Source organism: Pristis pectinata, chromosome 4 (genome assembly GCF_009764475.1).
Source record: "Pristis pectinata isolate sPriPec2 chromosome 4, sPriPec2.1.pri, whole genome shotgun sequence".
In the NCBI taxonomy this organism is placed as follows: Eukaryota; Metazoa; Chordata; class Chondrichthyes; order Rhinopristiformes; family Pristidae; genus Pristis; species Pristis pectinata.
The window spans coordinates 77,227,911-77,248,363 of NC_067408.1; the positions used below are offsets into that span (position 1 = coordinate 77,227,911).

Genomic DNA, 20,453 nt, shown 5'->3' on the forward strand with positions numbered 1-20,453 from the left:
TTGAAAATTACATGTAATGGTTCTTTTGTTGTATGTCCTTTTACAAAGATGACTCAAGTAGATTAAAATGGATTTACTGGATGTACAATTTCTTTCAAGTGAACCAGAGAATCTTTCTCAATTAAAAATAATTATTTGAAAATTCTTCCTCTTCAATGGATATTATCCAAAGATCACATATTAAGAATGCAGTGCGCTAATGGTCTGCATTGGCGTTTGTTTTTAGGTACAGTTGAATGCCTGGGCAAAGAATAAACTTTAAAAAAAAGACAATTCATGTGGAATAAATTTAGAAACTGGATATTTTTGGGCTCTGTTTATATTTGGAATTAGATTCATTCTTGTAGGTGTGATGTGTGGGTTTGAACCCTCCCCATCTCAAAAGATATTTTATTACTTGATTTATTATTTTTATTAATAATATGTTTCAGTACATTTTGATAAGCAGATGAGACTTAGTAATCGCTGTAATACCTCTTTTGTCGCCCTTAATTGGTCCACAGCAATGATAACCTCTGCATGGGAGAGATGCTTGAAAGTCAGAATCCTGAAGGGGGCACACACCCATGTCACCATAAGGAACGCAAGGACAACTGGTGGTTTATAAACTTCTGGAGTTTGCGCACGAAGGATTTCAAATCCATCAGAAGGATGAAAATCAGAGTAATGAAATAGTGTCATGAGATGGTATTCCTGGCTACATTCAAAATTAATCAGATTTCACAAAGAAATCTGACAAAGAACTGAGTATGAGTGGAGTTGTGGATAGCCTTGTAGAAGTGCTAATGGTCGTCAAGAAATGTAGATTATCTCGGTGCAAGATGAGTTGATTCAATGAGAATTGGCTGATTAGCATTGTGTGTTCATGCTGTTTCCTTTCTTTTAGGGCTGTGATGTGTTTGGTTAGAATGGTATGTATTTCCACCTCCTTAATGTCAAAGTTGTGATATCACCTTGTCGCGTTCAACTAGCTTAAGCTCCATGGTTCAAGTGTTTTGAGTAAACATTGACATTCAGATGCAAGCAATGTATTTTTAATTTTCGATTTATCTCTTTGGAAATTCACATTTGTTTAACTAAAATGGCTTTCTGCAAAGGTTCCTGTTATAAATGCCAAAATGACTTGTAATATTTTACAAAAATATATTTTCGTAGCTCCAAAGGGTTGACAAATTCTAATGTAATTGAGGCCAATATTTACTAAAGCTGTCAACTGGCACAAATACACAATCTCCCATGAGATTTTAGATAGATTTTCAGATTCCTGCAAATGTCAAAGCCTAAAAATAAATATTATATCCAATAGAGGGCAGTGCCGTGTTCACAGTGGAAAAAGAAGCACATTCTCGTTAAATGTTTTCTTTCTGAGCTGTGCACGTCAAAATATTTATCAACATTATTGAAAAATGACATTTATCAATAGCTGTAGGGAAATCTCCATAATTATTACTTGAGGTGTATTAAAGGATAAGGCAAAGAATTTTTGATACATATGTACTTCATTATCCCATCTGTTAAAGATTCTGAAAAACTGCAGACAGAATAATTCCAAGGAATATGCTGGATTGGTTTACATTCGTATTTACTTAATTGATGTGGCACAAATATATCCTTTCGCATTCCTGCAGGTTAATTATAAATTCAGTATTGCAAATGCCTGTCTTTAGTTTTGTCAGCATTTAACCTGATATCTGAATTCTGGTTAGATGTTATGTGTTCTCCACTGTAGTTTGTCTACTAATTTGTTATTCAAGCAGTAAAATTTAAGGCAGGGCTTAAAATATGTTCTTACACATTGTATTAGAGTGCACTAATGAAGGTCCAGTGCAAGACTTGAAATGTCTTGCCATGTATATTGCTACAGTGTTGTTTCCCAGAGCAACCATTGTACTTCCTTTCTGGTTTACACAATCCCAATTGGCCATCCAATCCTTCAAGCATTCTGTATGCCTTCAATTCTGGCCTCTTTTACATTTTTCCTTCCCTTCACCTCACTACTGTCTGTAAGCATTAACCTGTGAAATTCCTTCAAAGACAATGCCAACCAGTGGATTTCATGACTACAGGGAGTGGTTGAGGTAAATAGTATAGATGCATTTAATGGGAGCCTGGATAAGGATACGAAGAAGGGAAGAAAGTAAAATGGCAATAGATCTAGATGTGAAAAAATGAGAGGAGGGTGAATGGAATGTGAACACTGGTGTGGAGTTATTGGGCTGAAAGGCCCATTTTTTGTGCTATGTATTCCATGGAATCTTGTCTAAAGTCAGCAAATTTCTCTCCTCTGACCTTTTTGTCCTTGGTTCTTTCCAATTTTTATTCAATGTGGTTCAAAATTAACATTATTTAGCACTTTTAATTTGGATGCTCAGAACCTGACTCAAAGAATTAAATTTCGGGGACCATCTTGAAGAAGGAAGGAGGATTAGAGAGTTAAAGGATTGGGGTTCAAATCCCAGTGCCTTGTGTCCTGCAGCTGAGAATACATCAGCCAGAAATGAAGCAACTGAATTGAGAGTCGGAGGAATGCAGATCTCTTAAAGTTTTAGGAGTGGGGGAAGTTACTGAAATAGAGAAGGAAGAAGCCAAGGAGGAATTTGAAATTGAGAAAGAAAAATTCCAAATTAAGGAACTACTTTTCTGGAATCTTGCATAAGAACAATCATGAACTTGAAGCAGTAGTCGACTCACCATCCTCTGGGTGAAGGAATTTCTTCCCATCCTTGTGAATGGGTGGCTCTTTATTTTGAGGCCACAACCTCTGGTTCTAGACACCCCAACCAGGGAAGCAGTATCCCTGCATCTGTCTTGTCAATTCTCCTAAGGATTTCCTATGCTTTAATTGGTCAGAAGACATGCAGAAAAGGGAGAGCAGGACCAGGTGCAGACTTGGGCAGGAAAGTTAGAGTTCCCCAAATCTGTGGAAGGTGCAAATAAGAGCAAGGTCAGGTGTGCATTTAATTAGTCAAGTCTGCATGGGACCATTAGCATGGATGGGGCTTTCAGCAGCCGATGAGCTGATGTGGGGCAGAGTTGGGAGTTTGTCACAAGGGAACATCTTGCAATGTGGTGCAAAGACAACATTGGCCTTTCCATCATGTAGATGGAGGAAATTCTGCTCGATGTTGGACTAACAATTTTGACAATTTTTGGAAGGTGGAAGAACCCAGAGAGCAGGTGAGGTGGAACTGGATATTAGAAGTTCATATGTGGAGACTAATATTACGTTTTAGGATAATGAGTAGGAAGTTGGGGGAAAGAGATAGAATGAGGCCAAGGATAAATCTTCATGGGGCAGCAGAGATTGGGATGGAAGCAGAAGAATAGATAAAATTGTGAGTGATTTTTGTCCACAGTTATATGCTTAACTTGCCAGATTGCATTGAGTCCCACCCATCTGGTGGTGTTCCAGGAGGATGCTGTGATCAGCCACATCAAAGACAATAGATAGGCTGACGGGATGTGGAGTTAGGGGAGATTTCCTTCATTGAATGGACAGTGTCATTTGTGAATTAAATAAGAGCCACTGCTGTCAAGTATATTGATATATTCTGAAATTTATGATACTATTTAAATGCAGGCTGTTTTAACTGTACAATTTCCTCTTTTATCTGCAGAATGAATTGGGTTCAATTCAGATATAACCTGCACATCAAGCTCTAGTAAATGAAATGGTCGGTTGATAGATTTTTGTTTTGTGACGTGGGACAGTATCTCAGGTATTGAAATGTAATTAGCATTTTACAGGAGAACTCGGTTCAAGTGGTATTCAGCATTTGGGTAATTCATATTGATTTATCCAATTTAGTTTGCTTTGAGCTTATTCTAGGCTCATAAAGTAATCATTGAGACTTTATTCTAATGCTTCAAGATTGTTTTGCTTTGTTATTGGCCAGTTATAATACTGTCACTGATGTTAATATGTCTAAAATAAAAACAGTGGGTCAGGCAGCAGAGGAGAAGTGTTTCATTGGAACATCATTCCAGTTGTATTTACAGATGCTGCCTGACATGAGAACTGCAGTCATTTTTTTGATTTTATTTCAGATTTCCAACAGATGCAGTATTTTGCTTTTTGTGTATGCATAGATTGTCAAGTTTTATTTTTGGCCTCGGTCAACGTGTACCCCAAGTGACAAGAGGCTGGAAACTATTGCTAAGAAAACAATTGTGCCTCTGTTCTGTGCTCCTTCTGTGTCTGCCATCAGATATCCATTAATGACAGACTGACACTCATTGTAGTTCTGTACGCTTGGCAATCAGTTGAATATTCAGACCATATGTCACTGGTGATTCCCTTGTTGATGAGTGTATCTCTTTGTGTCCCTTTTCTCTCCCCGTTACTAAGCTAGTTCCCCCACGTAAATGTCTGCAAAAAAAACTAGATAATCATCCTTCAACCACATAGAGCTAACGAGAAGTTCTGGGTGGCAACTTGAATTCTGTCAAGACATGTTTACTTAATTTGCAAATGCCATCATTTTCACTGTTGACAACAAATCTCTGTAAGGGATAGGATTCCAGAGGACTGCTACTAACTGAAATGTGCTTTCCTTCAGCTTAAAACTCCATTTTTCATTGTTAATCAGTCATGGGAAGATACAATACTTGGGATTTATTTTCAGTGAAAAGGTTTTAGCAAGCTGCTGTTGTGGTCGAGTTCTGATCCTGAAAACCGTTAAGGAGATTTTGCCCATCAGTTGTCCATGTTGTCTTCCTCTTTTATCAAAGATTTAAAGAGAAACTTAATCCTTTCTAAAAAGTGGCAAACAGTAATAGTTTCATCACAAAATCCTCTCCAGCATTTTGAAAGGGAGCTTGGAAGAGGCAAAATTGCCTGCATAGTGCTGATATGAGGAAAGCATAAAGATTTTCAGGCACTGTAAGTCTAAAAATTTTTTTCCATAGATGTTTATGTATTCTTTACATTAAAATACTATTCCTGTAGAGTAGAAAATTCTGATTCAAGCTAGCTTCACTGATGATGATCCAAAAGATTGCAACCAAAGATTGATGGGTAAATCTGCATTTCTTTTCCAAAACAAAGCCACGGATAACAATCACTTTTTTGATGGGAGTTATTCCAGTACAATTCAGAGTGACTCTCACAAGTCAGAGCTGTCAGAACAGTACTGTACATTAACAGAATAAATATCTTTAATGTTGAAGTTATTTTTGCAGCTGGTTATTCCTAAGCCATGGTCCACTCAGATTTACCATATTTTGGCAACATGGCACCAAGGCAGACCTTTGTGATGCAAAGATGTGTAAGTTTTTATATTTTTGAAATTAAACTATAAATGTTTTGTTTATTTTCAAATCAGTACCTCAGTTTTTTGTACATTTCATATTATCAGTTGGTATCTGATGGTATTCATCATGGGAAGTCAAATAGAAATTGGGTTTAGTGGTAGGAAGTACAAAGATCAGAATGCATTTGGGTTCCAACTTAAAGTCAAGTGCTCTGTGTGTTGTGTTTGATTTCATATTGTTTACAGTTAAGACAGTAGAACTGGTTGGAAATGGGGGAAAAAAAACAGTGCCTCTGTAGTTCAAGCCAAGGAGCTTCAGATGGTGCGCTGTCACCATAAGTGGATCTTGAGGCAACTGTGATTTTTAATGTGCAAGAAAGAGGTGTTTTGTTTTTACTTTGTGCATGAATTTGTGATGATAAATATTTTGGATTGCATAGGCTGGAAATAAATGGACTGTTGACCTCTTGTTTTACATCAGGAAGTGCACAACTGGACTACACCAGATTGTTAATTTACCTTCCAATTTCAGTGCAACACGGATGAGTAAATAAAAAAAAACTTTTGTTAGTCCAGAAACTTCCTTTCAAATGCATTTCAAATTATCGATTTGCTTATAGGTTGGCAGATGGGTGTGGAAGCTGTCTTTGAATATGAGTGATTGGGACAGAATTGTGGAGGTATTCACTGTTACTGCCTTTTGGTTTTTCCTTTGAATATGGGGAAAGGAGAAAAGATAATTAGAACTCTGCTCATCTCTTATTAAATGCAGACATAAAGCTCTGGTCATCAGTCTTACACAGCCTCTGAAAGGAAAGCTGATGGAGAAAATCAGTTTTTATTTATTATTGCAGACTTTGCTCCAAGCTCGTGACTTCTATCCTCTACAGAAAAACAAGGGCAAGCATGAGGGCAGTCCATGTGGTGGTTTTCCTGTATATTATGTGCCAGTATGACTTGGAAATAAATCACCATTCCATCATTGTAACCGAGTTTAAATCAAGGAACCCCCCCAACTTAACAGCATTGTGGTTGTGCAGAGTTTGCACATTCTCCTTGTGATCACCTGGTGGGTTTCCTCAGGCACTCTGTTTTTCTCTCTTGCCCCAGAGATGTGCTGGTTGGTTGGTTAATTGGCCACTGTAAATTGTCCTTGGTATAGATGGGTGTAAGTGGGTGGTAGGAGAAGCAGAGTGGAGTTGATGGGCATGTGGGAGAGAATAGGTGTCATGGGGAAAAGGTGGGCAATGGATTGATGAGTTGCTCTGAGAGCCAGCATATTATATGATGGATTGAATGGTCTCCTCTTGTGTTGGAAGGGAATGTGAAATATGATAATCTACAACATAAGGAAGGCAATTTATCATCTCCTGCTCAGGGACAGTTAATGATGAGCATTCCAGTATTATGTACACCTTGAGAATAAGTTAGAAAAACTGTGCCATAATGCAAGTATTTTTTTAAGAATGTATATGGTTTATAAAGTCAACTAATCCACCTAATGCTCAGCATTTGTAGTTCAAGGTTTTCATCCTTTGCAAAATTACTCCACCATTGCAATGCTCCTGCTCAAGTGGTTCACAACATGATTTAATTCTTGAAAGGAGTGACAGCATTTTAATGTTGCAAGCTGCACTGTAACTAGAATGTTATTACAAAATTAAGCACAATGGCATATTTCTCAAAGTAGCAATCATTAGGACACTGTTTCAGAAAGTAATCTCAGCTGTAAAAACCTAATTTAATTTACTGTAATATTATATCCTGTAAGGATACTGGGATTGGTAACAAAATAAAAGGGAAATTAATTAAAGATTACCAGACACATCCTCAACCCTTCGCTTTGCTCTAATGCCTCAACAAAGTATATCATTGGGTGAGAAAAGTGCTGTGGAACAGCCTGAGGTTGCAAAAGGCAATGTGTGACTAGCAGTACATTGATAGTGAGCAGTAGGAGCACTTAAGATACTTAGCCAGTTTGTTAGCAGAGCTAAGTCGACTTCAGAAATGAAGTTTAAGTTCAATTCAGTAACTTGGCATCCTTTAATTATTAAGACTGACAAAAAATTGGCAGGTTTGTTAAAATTAAATTCTGATATCATTGAATAGTAATTGGTGAATAGTTTATCTACTCAGCATGTTGGATTGCAAGTAGTTCAGCTTTATTGTTGTAAAGCTTGCAGCACATGTCTGTGTGATGGATCACTGCCTCCTCACAGTTGTTTAGCCTTCTGCTTGTGTTGATTCTCTCTGTATAACAGTAACCAAGCCTTTATTCATATGGCAACTTTCTGTAATAGATGAACTTAACAGCTTCATTTTTGAATATTGTGATTCTTGGACTTCTCTCAATTCTAATAATGTCTTTCTGTGGACTTCCTCGCCTGATCTTTCATGATAGAAATATCTTTCATATTGTTGGTTCTCAAGGTAATGCTCTCAATAAGCTTATCATGTTACTTGATCCGTCACAGTGACTCATCTCTTGGGAGGTGTTCCTTTTATGATGGAAGGTTAAACAGGCACATTCAAATGTTTAAAATGAGAAAAAAAGATGTTATATTAGTTAGGAGCAGCCAAATCTTCCAATTAACTGGATAATTTGCTTGGAATATCATTGATTATAGTGCAAGAGTCTGGATAAGAATTGGGTCTTCCCTTGCCTGTTCCTCTCCCATCTGTTAATGTAAGTCCTTTCACTTTTCTGGAAACAGACAACATGAGGGGAATGGGTGAGATAAAGGACACTCTGGGCACTTCTATTCGTCAGCAAAGTAATCTTTCACTCAACTTTGACAAGACTGCATCTGCTTTGTTCCAGCCACCAATTAAAACCAGATGCTAGCTATGACAGCTGCTTTGTCTATAGTCTCATAAATCTTATAATTAACCCTTCATTTGGACAAACTTGGCAGGGTCACTGGAAACAACATACTTAGGACACCAATGGATAATTGAGGGCACTGTACCCACAGTCCTAGAATTTGAAATGGCAGAATCAAGAAAGCAAAATGCATACCTCTGGGAAATGGATGTGACAAGAACTGTGCACACTTTGATTCTTTATAAGAAATTGGAAGCAGGAATAGGCTATGTGGCTCCTGAAACCCCATTCAATAATTTTATGAATGATCCTGTAGCTGAAGTGTACTCTATCCTGCATGATCCTTGCATCCCTTAAATTGGTTTGTAACTTAAATAAGGAAAGAAAACAATTTCATGATTCTATTGCATTTGCATTTTACGTGGCAATGTTCAACAGAGAGTCTTTGAACATTGTTCATGAGTGGTCCCACTGTGGAATGATACCACACACCATGAACTGTGTCTAATTTGATAGCCAGTCAATACTGGAATAGCTGATCTTTGTTGAGCTTGTGGCTGTGGCAATGAAATGATGGCTCAGTTGACCTTGCAAAGTCCTCCCTCAGAAATATCTGTGAATTGGTCTCTAAATTGGAAGAGAAACCCCACAACAAGAAAAAAGCTTCATAGGTTTGCAATAGCCTGACATTTTGTCCTCGCAGAATCATACCTTTTATAGACAACATGACAGGCTTCTCCATTATAGTTACTGGCTATGTTCTCTTCTACTAGCAGGGCAAACCATCAGAGGTAGTGCTACTGAAGTATATAGGCAGGAGGGAATATTTCATGGAGCTCCAATCATAGACACCAGAACCCATGAAGTCTCCTGGCATCAGGTTGAACCTGGCCAAGGAAACCACCTCTTTGTGACCATCTAACATTCTCCCTCGGCTCTTGAACGACATGTGGAAGAAACAATGGAAAGCAAGAGCAGAACATGTCATTTTAGTTGGAGACTTCATTATCCAACACCAAGAATCTCTCGGTTAAGCCACCATTAACAGAGCTGGCTGAATCCTGAAGGATGTAGTTGCCTGACTGGGTCTATGGCAGGTAGCGAGTACACCAACATGAAGGGTAAATCCACTTGACTTGTCCTCGCGTTCAGCCTGTGGCAGGTGCATCTGCCCATGACAACTTTGGTACACTTGACTACTGCACTTCTCATGGACACAGAGCCCCATCTTCATGCAGAGGATAACTGGTGCTCAGTGGGATAGACTCAATAGGTGTGGCACTTCAAAACTGGGTATCCAGGCAATGTCAGCCATTATAATCACTGTCAGCAGAAATGTACACCAGCATAATCCGTAACAGCATGGCCCAACAACTTACTCATTCTACCTTTAATGTCAAGCCATGGCTCAAATGTGGTGTACTGAAGAGTGTAGAAAGGCATGCCAGCTTGCTGAAGCTTCAGCACAGGACTACATGTGTGCTAAACAAGTAAAGTAGGTGCGATAGGTAACTTTGAGCAATCTCAGAACCAATGGGGGCCTTGCCACATCTGGTCATCATATTGGTGGCCAATTAAACAGCTCAAGGGAGGATTGGGTCAAAGAACATCCCTATCCTCAATAATGATGGAATCCAGCATACGAATGCTAAAGACAAGACTACTTGTATTCAGTCAGAAGTGGCAAGAAAATGATTCATTTCAGCTTCTTCTCCACTGTGGCATATTCATTTCACTCCAACTGGATTCAAGAAAATGGTTGACACATTGGATATAGCATGGATGAAGCTGTAGCTTCATTCAATGCCTCATTTGCAGCACTGAAGACTTGTGCTCAGAACTAGTCATCTTCCATCTGAGATGTTCCAGTTCAGATGCAGTACAGTACAACAACCTGATAATGTGGAAAATTTTCAAGGTATGTTCTGCTTTTTGTGAATAGATTAATCCAATCCACCTGGGCGATTTGTGTCTCAAAACATTTTGTGGTACTGAAGTGCCAGCCAATGACCATCTCCAACAAGAGTATAACCATTAAGCTTTGACATTCAATGACATTGCCATTGCCAAATTCACTGCCACCACCGACTTGGGGTTCAGCATTCACCAGAGACTCAGCTGGACCAGTCACAGCAATAAAATAGCTCCCAGAGCAGGCCAAAGGCTGGATATCCTGCAGCATTTCCTGATGCCCCACCATCTAGAAGGCACAAGTCAGGAGTGTGGTGGAATACTGTCACTTGCAAAATAAGCAAAATTCCCAAGGGATGTGGTTATCTATCCAATAATCTTTAACCTGCTGAGATTATTTTTTATTAATAATTTGAGAGATTGCCAGCATCTCTGCAGAATGTCTTGGTTAAAGTCTCTCCATTCATGCCCTTCTTAAATTTCTCCACTGATTTTTTTTTATTGTTTATAGATTTACTGTGTGTATATAAATCACACTGGTCCTGAATGCCAGCTAATTTTGCTGGAAGATCTCTCAGAAGGGTTTATAAAGTACTTGTTTCTCTGTTTTTGCAATGGAAAATACAGCTGCCATTTTAACTTTGTGAGATGTTTTTTCTCTCTTTGATTTGAGCTGAACTTGTAGAGTGAGGAACAGTGAATTAACAGTGTATATATTAAATTTTACTTTGTTTATTCTCAACTGACCCTTTCTTGTGTTCCACACTATTTCTCAGCATGGCAGGAAACCTTAAATTGGTTTCTTTGAACCTCTCCACATATCTCTCTGGCTGGCTTTCTTTGTAACTTTTTCTCCCTCTCCTCCTCCTGCAGACCCTTCGTCCCTGCACCAGTGGCATTTGACAATTTGCTATTTGTGCCTGGCACTGTGTTGCTCACTGCTGTTGACCTGAAGCATGCATCTCCCATTTTTAATTTGTGTTTGAATGTATTGGATTGGAGGAAGTTCCCGCAACCAATAGAACAAAGGTCTCCAAGTAATGATCAATGCAAAAAGAACAAGTTGGTGAAGCAGTCTTGCCTAATGATCTACTGATTTAGATTTAGTGCGACTCTGTGAAGTAATTTGGTACATTTTCCAATGTTAAAAGTGCTTTTATAGAAGTAAGTTTTTATTGTTGTTATAATTCAGTCCTGTCGCATTGTCAGCTTTATGGCTCTTCATGGCCATTCCCCAGATCATCCCATCAGCAATGACTGATTAAACAAATATATAAAAATTATTTGGAGCCAAAGAACTGCTGTTCAAGCTCATGACAATAGTGGGTCTTTTTTTAAATGGCACTTTTGGGATCTGAGTCTGCATGAAGCCCAGATTGATCGGTCGATAATATTCACTAATTGTTGATGATGAAAGTCTGTTAATTTCTGTGCCCTCCACCAGCTTAGTAGCCACTCCAGCTGGGAGAACCCTATATCTTTAAATTCTTGGGTCTGTTCTCTGCAAATTCCTCCTCCCTCTCACCAAGAGCATTAGTACCAGTGTGATCAGCTTCTTCACATAACGTTTGGGAATTTTTTTTCCCTTAATGTATTCACTCTTCTGCTCTTCTCACCATTTTTTTTAAAACTTTCTGAAACTCCCATCTTGTCACCTGAATTTTGTTTAACTGTGCTGTATATGCCATCCACCCTTGCTATAATTCTATCCACCTTTGGGTAACTTACTCTGGGATATTTATTGTTAAATATGCTGTACAAGGCTCAGCTTACATTTTTGTGCTATATAATTGCGATGTAAATGCACTTTAAAATTTCATGTGCTAATTTATATTTGGCAATCCTTAATATCACATTTATTTAATGATTTAGATTGATCACTTATCAAGGCCTGCTTCAGTTTCCTACTCCACTACCTACCTGCAGGTCTAGTACTCCAACTGCTATAGCAATTAATTTATTAATAGCTGAAGGATGATTAAAAGCATTTTCCTTGATCATGCTGCCAATATTTAAAGTGCTATATGGAAGTAAGTTGTTGTTGTTATAGTTCAGTTATGTCACACTGTTAGCTTTACAGCTTGTGAGTTGCTATGTGTAATATAGTCAGAGAGCAGTACAGCACGGATACAGGACCTTCGGCCCAGTGAGTCTGTGCTGACCATGGGGCCCACCCAGCTGGTCCCAATTCCCTGTGTCTGACCCATATCCCTCCAAACTGCACTGCTCCGTAATCCAGAGATCAAAGCCTGATTGAGGGGGAAAGTGGTGTGTGGATGGAGATTGTGGCCTGTCAGGTAGGGTTACCCAGAGAATGGGGGAATGGGTTGGGCTGCTACTACCCGATATGAAAGCCTTCTGGGTCTGTGGCTGAAGATCTGGGCCTGGGGTATAAGAGGCCAAAAGTGTGGGAAAGATTAGATGAGGTATTAATTGGGGCTAGTGAGGGAGGCCTGAGGCGGGGTGGATGTACTACATGGAGATCAGAGGCAAGGAATGTGGTGGGGATTCATTTTTTTTTTAGCAATTACTGATTAGGGTTTTGTATCACAGTGTCTTTTCCTGTTGGTATATTTGTTCAGTTTAATATGCATGGTCTTTGTCCCATTGTGTGATGTGAGACCATTTGGAAAAACCTAGAACCTGAATAGCTGTGATGTTGACAAGGTTGGTATTTATTGCCCACACTCATTATCCTTCAACCGAGGGGCTTGCTGTAAGGTAGTTAACAGTTTTGGTTCTGGAGTCCTCTTTAGCCAAAGTAAAGAGAGTAATCCCTTCACTGTTAGTGTTCCTAGGCTTTGATTACAGAATTTATTTAATTAACTAAATTTAATTTGTGGTGGGATTCAACTTCTTGTCTCCATTAGCCAATAACTGCTAGTGCAGTAACCACGGTGCTACAGTACCCATATGCATTCTGTCAGTAACATGCTGTCAAGGGGGCTATACACATTTCCCACTAGAGCCTTAAATCATTTTCTATTGCTTAATTCTGCCCATAAAGTCTCTACTGCCTGCTTACTTACTCATTATATCCTTTCTCATTAATGATGTGATTTCATTCCTTAATCATGAAGGCGGCTCCTCTACTATTTCACTACCTTTCTTGCAGATGTTATAATCTGGTATAATTACTTCCCACTGCTGGCCATCTTGCTGCCGTGTGGCTACCATGTCATGCCCTCCAAGTCACTTTTTAAATGATTTTCTTGGCAAACCATCTGATTGTTTCATGATATTAACAGTTATAATTCACATTTGCATCAACTGGGATGTAATAAATGATACGCCATGGAAAGTGTTACTGTGAATTGGGGCAGGATGATGGTACTGTTTTTCACCATGCATCTTACAGCATGAATGTCATGAGTCTTAGGATGGTGCTTGTGTTGCAATTTTGTGCATGATGCAGTCTCCATTTTGAGCAATTTTTAAAAAAATATCTCTCACTAAAGCCATTATAAATTATGTCTGACCCACCTAAAGGCTAACAATTTGTCTCTCCACTTTTCTTTCATTCATGATGCCTGACATAAGCTGGCTTGGGAGATGCCCATGATCAGTTGCTTCTGTTACGATGGGATTTGCACAAAGAAGGACTTGGAGAGCGAATGGTAGCCTAGAAAATTGGTCTATATTTGAAGAGTATACTGAGCATTGTGTGAATGCACCAGGAAATTTTAATGAAGGGCTTTAAGACCATCTTTACACTGTGGAACAGTTATTTATCCCATGCATTGAATTGAAAAATATTGTGGTATTTCTGGTGACTTATTGGAGTAGCTTCTGATTATCAGGCCTAAACTAGAATCGCTCTTAGGTTTCATAGAATAAATTGGGTTCAATTTTGGTTCATTGAGTCAATCATGAAAGTTTGATTCAGCACTATGTTTAGTGAATTTGAACTGACAGGTCTGCCACAATCTGATTGAAAATAATTAGATTTAAATCATTCAGAGAGTTAAGGTCCTGACATTCATGAGAAGGTGGGGCAGGTGCAGTTTAGCAGTCAAACCCTGGACAATACCAGAAGTGAACAGAGTAAGCAGCGGTTGCATTGACTCTTAGTGCAATGCTCATTGAGTCACGTGTACAAGCTAATAATGGTCAGGGTCTCAGAGAAAACCAGATGTGAACATCAGGATGGATTGCGGCCTTTTCACCTGTTGGATGCTCAATTATTCAGAAGTTTATTAGGGATCCACTTGAAGGAGAACTTGTGATCAGTGGACTGTAATTGCCTTTTTTCTTTACTGATGACTAAGATGAAGGTTGCCAACGGAGGAATGTGTGTGCTTTAGTCAGGGTACCATTAGTCCTTCAGGATCAGGCAAAGAGGGTCTGCAGGAGGGCCACAGAACAGTAAGATGTGCTCTGGCCAGGAGCTGCTGCATCCAAGAATCTTTCAGGATCTCCATGTGTTTCATGAGTGGCTAAGCTCTATCACCTGCTGTGGTCAGAGTTCCCTCTGCAGATCTGTTAACCTGCACATGGAGGTAAAGATCACAATGACCCTGAACAGTTTAGTGTCTGGTTTACTTCAAGCAGCTCTAGTTGATGTGCCCGGATAGTGAGTGTAATTTCCAGTCCACCGCTGTAGTTGTGATGTGACAGCGGCCCTTTACTTGAACGGAGAGCTACAGACTCCACAAGCATTAGAATTTGCCCAGATTCCCAGTGTTTTAGTGGTGGGGAGGGGGGGGGGGGGGGTGTTGATTGTGCAGGAACCCAGAGATGTTCTTTAGCAGAAAATGACAATCACTTCTTGAATGTGGAGTGTGACTGCTGCCAAGAAATTCTCATGCTAAAATATCATAAATATTGATTGACAGAGAAATTCTTTAATGAAGTTACATTTTGTAGTGGTAATCTGAATATAGCTTATTAAAGATTTTAACATACTTTCAACTTAAGATATTTAATTTCATATCCCCAGCTTAGGTTTCAGAACATAACATTATTTGATTCTGTATCCTTGAGATTGTGGAGACTCAGTCACCTGTGTTCATTCAAAACAGCAATCAATAGATTTCTGGGTATTAAAGGAATCAAAGGATATGGGGATAATGCTGGAAACTGGTCGTGAGTTAGATCAGCCATAATCTTGATGAATGACTCAGCAGGCTTGAAGGGCCGATGGCCTTTTCCTGCTTTTATTCACTTTTCTCTGCTCTTCAAAAGAAATGTTTAAGCCTTTTAAGTATGTATCTTCCACTGTGTACAGTTAATGATGTGTGTTGTGATATAAATTCTTGTGGATATTTCACAATATGTGGCATACAACTTGACTTCTTTTGTGTATTTTTGCAGTTCTTTGGGCAATTTTAAAAAAATCTGAATTCGTCAATCCCTGCTATGTATTTTCTATTTCCTACGAAGCATTCTTTTGGAATCGGCATAAGGTATATTTAAAGTGTAAGGAATTCATGACTGCAGGTAAATGATCACTGGTTCCAGACTCCCTGCTCCTGGAATGGTTCCTTCTCACTCACTGGGACCAGGTGGAAGTTGCTGAAGACTTGGTTTGGGAAGACTTTCCAATTGCGCTCATTTTCTGAGCCCCACAGGCAGTGACAGACTTACAAAGTTTGTTTTCTTGTCAAAGATCTATCATTTACTGATCAGAGTATACTGATGAAACTTTTAAATGGCCCAGTTTTCTTATGATTTTTTTAAAGCAGTTTATTTACAAGTGGAAGACTTTGCAGCAACACCAAAACCCCACCTGTTCATCACATTTAGTTCGAGGAATACCTTTAATGTGACAAATGAAAGAATTGCATTGCATGGCACAATTTCCCAATTGTATGCACAGCTAAAAGTTCACGCCATTGTGATTGATATGCATAAATATTTGTTAAATGAGTTGAAGCTTTAATTTTCATAATCAAGGAAGGAATATATGATCCTGAAGTTCTTTAAGGGTGGAATTAACAAAATGTGCTGGTCACTATGTTAGTTTCTCAGAGGTGAAGCTAGGCTGAAGATTACACACACCCATTGTTAGCATAAACCCAAATGTAAAATCTGTCATGAATCAGTGCAGTCAGGGAATGTCATTGAACTTGACTGTCAGCTGGAATGAGGCCAATCAGACTGCATGGTGGAAGGCTGAGATGTATATAAAAAATAGGGAAAACATTCTCATCAAATTGAAGCTGGAGCACATGATCTAAATGGCACTTGGGATGATTTGTAAACTTTTAAAAATTTGCACAGTAGTCATGGATTTAAATAATTCCTGGGCATGCTAATTTAGTATTCCAACATACTACTTTTAACTATACCAGTTGATGCATCAAATGCAGTACAGACCTGCATCAGGGACTTCCAAACATGGCAAGTCAACTGATGAATGCTGGACTCCTGAGAATTGGATGGAGTATGGTCAGTCATTTCTTTGCCATTCCCCTGCCCTTTTCCCAACGAGTGCAAATGGCAGAAATACACTTTACTCACCTGGAAAAATGAACGGATTTGCAGATGAGAAATGGAACACTTCAAGTCTAGGGACAAATGCAAAAGAGCATAGATAAGTCAAGAATAATAGTGAAGACACGAGACTGCAGATCCTTTAATCTGGAGCAAAAAAAAAATTTCTGGAGGACCTCAGCAGATCCAGCAGGATTTGTGGAGGGAGAGGATCTGTGGACATTTCAGATCGAGACCCTGCATTAGGACTGAGAGTGGAGAGGGAAGGTAGACAGTATAAAGATGAGAGGGGGTGGAGTGAGACAGACAGACAGGTAGATGATAGGTGGACATTTTTTTTCTCTCCTATCCAATGTGAGACATCAGGATTAGTGACTGGCAACCAGTGCTACAGCCCTTTCCTATTATAATTCTCAGCAGTGATGAAGTTCAATGGAGGATTGTATTCCCATTTTGATTTACACTTGTAAAATAACAAGACAAATGTTAGGAATGTTATTCTGTCTTTTTAAATTGCACTTGAATTAGGGAAGACTTTTGCCTGGAAAGTTGCTCTGAGATTGGACATTGGGTGCCAGAGTGTGCAAAGTATCTGGATATGAATGGGATTATTCCACCAGAATGCAGCATTGTGTGTTCCTGCAACTTCAACTCTGACTCGTGTTCTTGCTCTCTTTCCCTCACGCGTCCCCCGTCTCACCACCCCACCTTGGCTACTAATCTTGCCATCTAATGTACATACGCAGTGCCCGATGCCGTTAAAGCTGGGCTGTGCTGCTCACAGGAGAATTGCATTTTGGCAAGAGGAGGTGGCAGATTTCAGGAAAGTGCTCCTTCATGAAATGAAGAGATTGCACACACTGTTCCTCATTGTGCTACAGGTAGAAGAATTGCTCCCTGCATATTGGTGCACTTGTGACCATCCTGCTCCATTTTCAAATGGCCTGACTTGCTCTGCATGTGCTCTCTGCTCATTCTCCTCAAGTCATCTTGCATCGTTGGAAGAAAGCCTTTGAATGTCTGGGAGCAACCACTTTCTAAAGAAGGTTGAAGTCACCCAGTGTCCTTTACCTACTGCTATACCTCTCCCTTTTGAGGAGAAAAATGTATAAGTACTTGAAAATCCCTTTTGAATTGCATTGATGATGACCCTTCCTCATTGCTTTACATCGCTTCAGCCATACCTGTTTAAGAGTGGGAGTTGACTGCAGCACTGCCAGCAATAAATAAACAGCAAGCTAATTGTCTTTTTGTCAGCATGACGTGCCTGCTTTATGGTTTTGGTATTGAGCTGGAAACATGCAGCATTCAGTGCATGTGAGCTGCAGAAAGTATTCTTGTTGTCTCCAGAATAGTGCTGCTGAGTCCCTAGTTGCCCCTATAATTTTTTATCCTGTAATCATTGACTTTATACACATTTTTCATGTTGGTGCATACTGTGGGACCTCAGAGTCTGTCATTATTTTGCAAGGTTGTTCTCCACACAAACCTATCTGAAAAGTACGATGCTATCCTGCTTGCATTGTCATTGTCAAAAGTGAGCCCAATTGAATCAGGAAAAAGCTTATTCACCAAAACTATTTTTAAAATGCTGCACCATCTGATCTTGTTTCAAACAAGAAAAAGTTTAATTTTTGGAATTTATTTTTAATTACAGCATGGCATTATTACACCAAATAAGGTTTAAATCTCCACAGTTACAACTTGTTTTTTCTTAATCTACATATTGTTATAGTGAACAGTAGCCCCAAACAGTTCAGGATTGCATGCAAGAAGAATACTTGTTGTAGTGTTGAAAGGCAGGAGTTTCTCTGTGGGAGAGTACATAAACTGTTGCCCAAACTACAGTGACAGCTGCCCTGCACTGTTTGAAGCTAGTATTTAGGCCATTACTCGAGCAAATCCTTATATGTACTGTCAATAGGAAGTTGTAATGTGGATAGCTATACTTTTAGGCAGGAAGTTTGTTGCTTCTGCGCAAGGTCTGGAATTTGAAACATCTTGGGGCCTCAACAGTGCCGACATCAGTGACTGGAAAGCCTGATCGTTGCTCCCCTATAGAGTTCTCCTTTCAAGGGCAGTTGATTTGTTTTGATGCATGTATGCAAGCTAAGGGAACGATAGCCGATTCCTCAAATTGCATTATAAAGACTAAAAGAACACGCGTATAACAGAAATGAATAGTTCTAATTTTAGAGCACTTGATGGCATTTGTGTCTTATAAACTGCAGTCACCAGCAATGTTTTGGTGTGAGGATTCTGAAGGCAACTGTAAGTTTAAACCAGTGGATAATTTTTTATCCCGACTTAAATTCTCTTGTTTCTGCTGTATTTTTCATGAGGACACATTAATGAAAATAGCAGTGCTTAACTGAGCAATTTGTTCTTGTGCACTCTGGACTCCCTATTAGAGTTAATTTATTTCAGGACATTGTTAAATGTATGAATTATAAGTAAACTGGTATTTATGCATTTCTGTGACCATAATGGATGTAAAATGTTATTTAGCAAGTGCTAATTATTTGGAAAATAATCGTAGCTTAATCTTTTTAGGTAATTACCAAAGCTGTCATCTTTGTATTAAAAGACCGTAAATCCTGAAGTTCCTACAGAAATTTCTGGTGCTTGGCTTCATAAATATGTGCTGCGTATTTTGTTTTTCCATTTTACTGAACAAGATAGTGTGAGGAAGGTTAGAGTTTGAGAGAGAAAATGTGAATTAGTTTCATGACAGCTTGTGTCCTTTTCAGATGGAAGGACTGCATTGTCTGTATGTAAGCCCAATGTTGCAAAGATTCCTCAACTTGTTGACACAGAAGAATTATGATGCTAGTTTCAAGCGACAGTGCAGTTGTGAACCTGTGAAACAAATTGCTACAATTATTTCGCATCTACTTTCCAAGTGATTTAGGAATGCACCAGCAAATAAAATTTACTACACTGGAGGGCATTTGACTGTCATACCTGTGCCAGAGTTATCATTGTTTTCAACTGAATCTTTGCACACTAAGGCTGTTTCATACTTCTGTATTTCTATAACTGATCATGTTTACCTTTTTGTTGTTTCTCAGAATTTGATTCACATTGAAGCCATACCCCTCACCATAATGTTGCCTTACCGAAATTAATGCTGCGATGTGTGCTGTTTTCTCTCCTGTGGCCATTGGAAGCATTTACTTTGAGAGCTTGTTATTGACTATGTTAAGGTTCAACTCAAATGTACACTTTATAACTTGTCCCAGTCAGTGTGTGCATTATGCTTGTTTACAACAATGTTCCTTTCTTGTGATTTGTAATCAATTTGGAGTTGAATGTGAGTGTACCTTGAAGCTAAAAAGCATTTTGAAATCCTGTTTGGGGGATGTTCAGATGTCACTGAAGGTGGTACCTTGATTGTGATAAATAGTTGCTGCTCTGCAGAGAGCTTTGTGGGTGCCATAGAATATAATAGCTCATATCTGTGTACTCTAACATATGTGTATCACAGTAAATCTGTATGACATACAGGAATAACGCCCTGGCTTTTGCATTCACTGGTAAATTAAAAGCTTTGAATGCCAAACTTGGAGAAAGTTCTGTACAAAAAAGCGGCCTTCCCTGTGGCATTGACTTGCCTTTTTTCAACATCAGATGCTCTTGGCATTGTTTTAACATGAACCCTGCAATAGTGATGTCATCAACCTAGCTGAGCAGCCAGTCGCATGGAAAAATTCCCAAATAACAATCCAGGAATTAGAGTGCAAGTGTTTTTTTAATGTTTAAAAATTTTGGAATGTGAAATAAAGACTGGAACATACACAGAAGATTAAAATAGATGCAGAAAAATCATTTTGTTACAGCATATTATTTTACAATCTAGTTTGTATTGAAAAATTCAATGAGGGAATCAACATGTATAAAAAAATTAATTTTTTATGACAATAGAGCAAATGGTAAATGGCTTACTCATCTTGCAGGACATAAAGGTAATATTTTTTGAGCATTTTACAATAAGAATGATTTGTAAGTAGCCAAATGTCATTTCATCTTTC

General features: G+C 38.9%; 1 protein-coding gene across 2 annotated transcripts in view; it reads left to right on the forward strand.

Annotated features, from left to right (window-relative positions):
* Window positions 1–20,453, forward strand: part of dmd (dystrophin) — a 1,415,828-nt gene that overhangs the window by 150,783 nt on the left and 1,244,592 nt on the right. Inside the window, exon 1 of one of the 2 annotated variants that reach the window (XM_052015086.1) lies at window positions 18,437–18,693. The exons of the other annotated variant lie outside the window; for it this stretch is intronic. Coding sequence (XP_051871046.1) covers window positions 18,627–18,693 — 67 coding nt within the window. The 5' untranslated portion in view covers window positions 18,437–18,626. Of the gene's footprint in view, window positions 1–18,436; window positions 18,694–20,453 lie in introns of those variants that run through there. 2 annotated transcript variants of the gene reach the window in all.